The sequence below is a fragment of the Monoraphidium neglectum genome, assembly GCF_000611645.1.
Source record: "Monoraphidium neglectum strain SAG 48.87 unplaced genomic scaffold scaffold05962, whole genome shotgun sequence".
NCBI classification, from domain to species: domain Eukaryota; kingdom Viridiplantae; phylum Chlorophyta; class Chlorophyceae; order Sphaeropleales; family Selenastraceae; genus Monoraphidium; species Monoraphidium neglectum.
Genome location: NW_014007671.1, coordinates 1 through 2,186, shown reverse-complemented (window position 1 = coordinate 2,186; position 2,186 = coordinate 1). Strand labels below are relative to the sequence as shown.

The following is a 2,186-nucleotide window of genomic DNA, read 5'->3' as shown; positions in this document are numbered from 1 at the left end:
GGCTGCCGCCCTGCCGCCGCGCCGGCCGGCACCTGCTCCCAACTTGATCCTCGGCAGCGCCGCCCGTGACTCGCTGCCACTGCCACCCTTGCGCCTGCACAGACACACCGTTTGCTCCCACAACACACACACACACACAAACACACACACGCGCGCGTGCATGCACACCAGCGTGCACGCACTTGATTTCCTCCCCTAAACACACACACACATGCACGCACACGCGTGTCTCCTCTCCTCCCCCCCCCCCCAAGATCCTGTTTTGGGACCTTCGAAAGGGCACGGCCCCTGTGCTGCGCGTTGAGGGTGCCCACGGCACTAGCCACGACATCCACTGCGTTGACTGGAACAGGCTCGACGACAACATGGTGGCCACGGGTGAGACAATTACCCCGGCCCACTCCCATGGCCCACTCGAGCCATGGCGGACGGGGAGCTGCATCGTGTCGCGGCGGGGGGCGGCCTGCGGAAGAGCTGCGGGCGCGGCTGCGCGTCCAGCCTCAGGACTGGTGGATGGGGTGTTGTTTAAACGTGCGGGCGCGTGTTCAGCTCAGTTGCGTGGCAGCCCTCGTCGGCGCGGGCGATTCAGATGCTGACTCAGCGACGGGGCACGCGGCGTCGAGCGCCGCGCGTAGCCCCCGTCGTCCCTTGGTCGGGCCTTGTCCCCGAGGGAGGCTTTCTTTGCAAACCCCCACGCCGCGCGCCGCGCGTTGTGCGCCCTGCAGGCGCCGCCGACGGTTCGCTGCGGGTGTGGGACCGCCGCAAGCTGACGGGGTCGTCGACCCACAAGGGGGCCGCGGCGGTCAAGGTGTTCAAGCAGCACACAGAGGCCATCATGCGCATAGAGTGGCACCCCTCCGAGAAGGTGCGGCCGGGGATCAGAAGCCGCCCACGCGCGTGTGGTGGGGGTGGGGCCGCTTCCTGCAATGGGGCGTTGTTTTCGAGGTCAAGGGGAAAGCCCGCGTCAACCCCGTCTGCATCTTGGCCGCAGGGCGCCGCGGCTGGCCACGCCGCGTCCTCACTGGCCTGCAGAGCTGTCGGCTTTCAGCCGGAGCCCCCTTTGTTTTGTGATTTCTCCACCCTGGCCGCCCGCCGCTGCCCACGTCCCCCCTGCCCCCTCCACCTCCCCGTGTGTATCCAGACCGTCCTGGCCAGCGGCGGTGACGACCACTTAGTGCTGGTCTGGGACCTCAGCCGCAGCAGCATACGGTGGGGGCGGCAGCAGCGGCGCGTCTCGGGGGGCGACGGCCCCGCATCGGGGCGGGGACTGAGGGAACAGGGCGGCCGCGGCGTGCAGGGGGAGGTCGCGGCGGGGTCGGGTCGGGCTTTCTTGGCGGCAGGGGCGTATCGGTCGCCAGGGACAGCGTGGTGGAGGTTGGGATGTTGGGTGGCCCTGCACCAGTCCAGCAAAAGCGGGAGGAGGGGGCAGTGGGAGGGCCAACGCAATGGGCCCGCAGGCCGCCGCCCGCCGCGGCCCCCCCCCCTGGGCCCCCTCCCAGCCCTTGGGCCTGCGCCGCCGCGTCCGGCCCGCCTTCCCACCGGCTCCGCCGTCCCGCATCCCACGCGGCCCCTCATGGCCCGTCTGCCCGTCCCTGCCCTTGTGATGCGCGGCCCGGGCAGGGACGACACCACCACGCCCGCCAAGTCGGGGTCGGAGTCGGGCGCCGCCAAGGCGGAGGGGGCCGCGGGCGGCAGCAAGGGCGCGAAGGGCGCGCCGCCCCCTGAGCTGCTGTTCAAGCACGTCGGACACCGCCAGGGGGTGCGTGCGCTGCGCCGTGTGTGTGTGTCATGTGTGCGTGTGTGTGTGCGCACGCGCACGCTTGTGCGCTGCGCGCGCGGGCTTTTTGGTTCTAGCAGTGCTTGACACACACTCGCACACGCACACAAACACACACACAACCACACACACATGTCCACACGGGCTCGCCAGCCGTCTATTGAAAAAGTGCCATGCACCGTGACACTCCAACCCTCCTCGCTCGCTTGTATGAGCGCAGAAGGTGGTGGATTTCCAGTGGTGCCCCTCAGACCCTTGGACCATCCTATCCGTCTCGGACGACACAGTCGCCGAGGACAACCCCGCCGCCCCCGCCGCCGGCAAGGGCTCCAAGGCGCCCGGCAAGGACGGCGCCGCCGCCGCGGCGGCCGCGGGGCCGGCGCCGCCGGAGGCGGGCGCGGGCTCGGCG

At 70.3% G+C, this 2,186-nt stretch overlaps 1 protein-coding gene across 1 annotated transcript; it reads left to right on the top strand.

Moving 5' to 3' along the window:
• Positions 1 to 365: 365 nt before the first annotated feature.
• Positions 366 to 1,941, top strand: MNEG_16083 (wd-repeat protein; the record flags this gene model as incomplete). The annotated part of the gene is made up of 5 exons (XM_014035446.1): positions 366 to 378; positions 726 to 865; positions 1,142 to 1,209; positions 1,621 to 1,775; positions 1,931 to 1,941. The coding sequence occupies 5 exons, from the start codon at positions 366 to 368 to the stop codon at positions 1,939 to 1,941; spliced, it is 387 nt and encodes a 128-aa protein (XP_013890900.1).
• Positions 1,942 to 2,186: the final 245 nt, after the last annotated feature.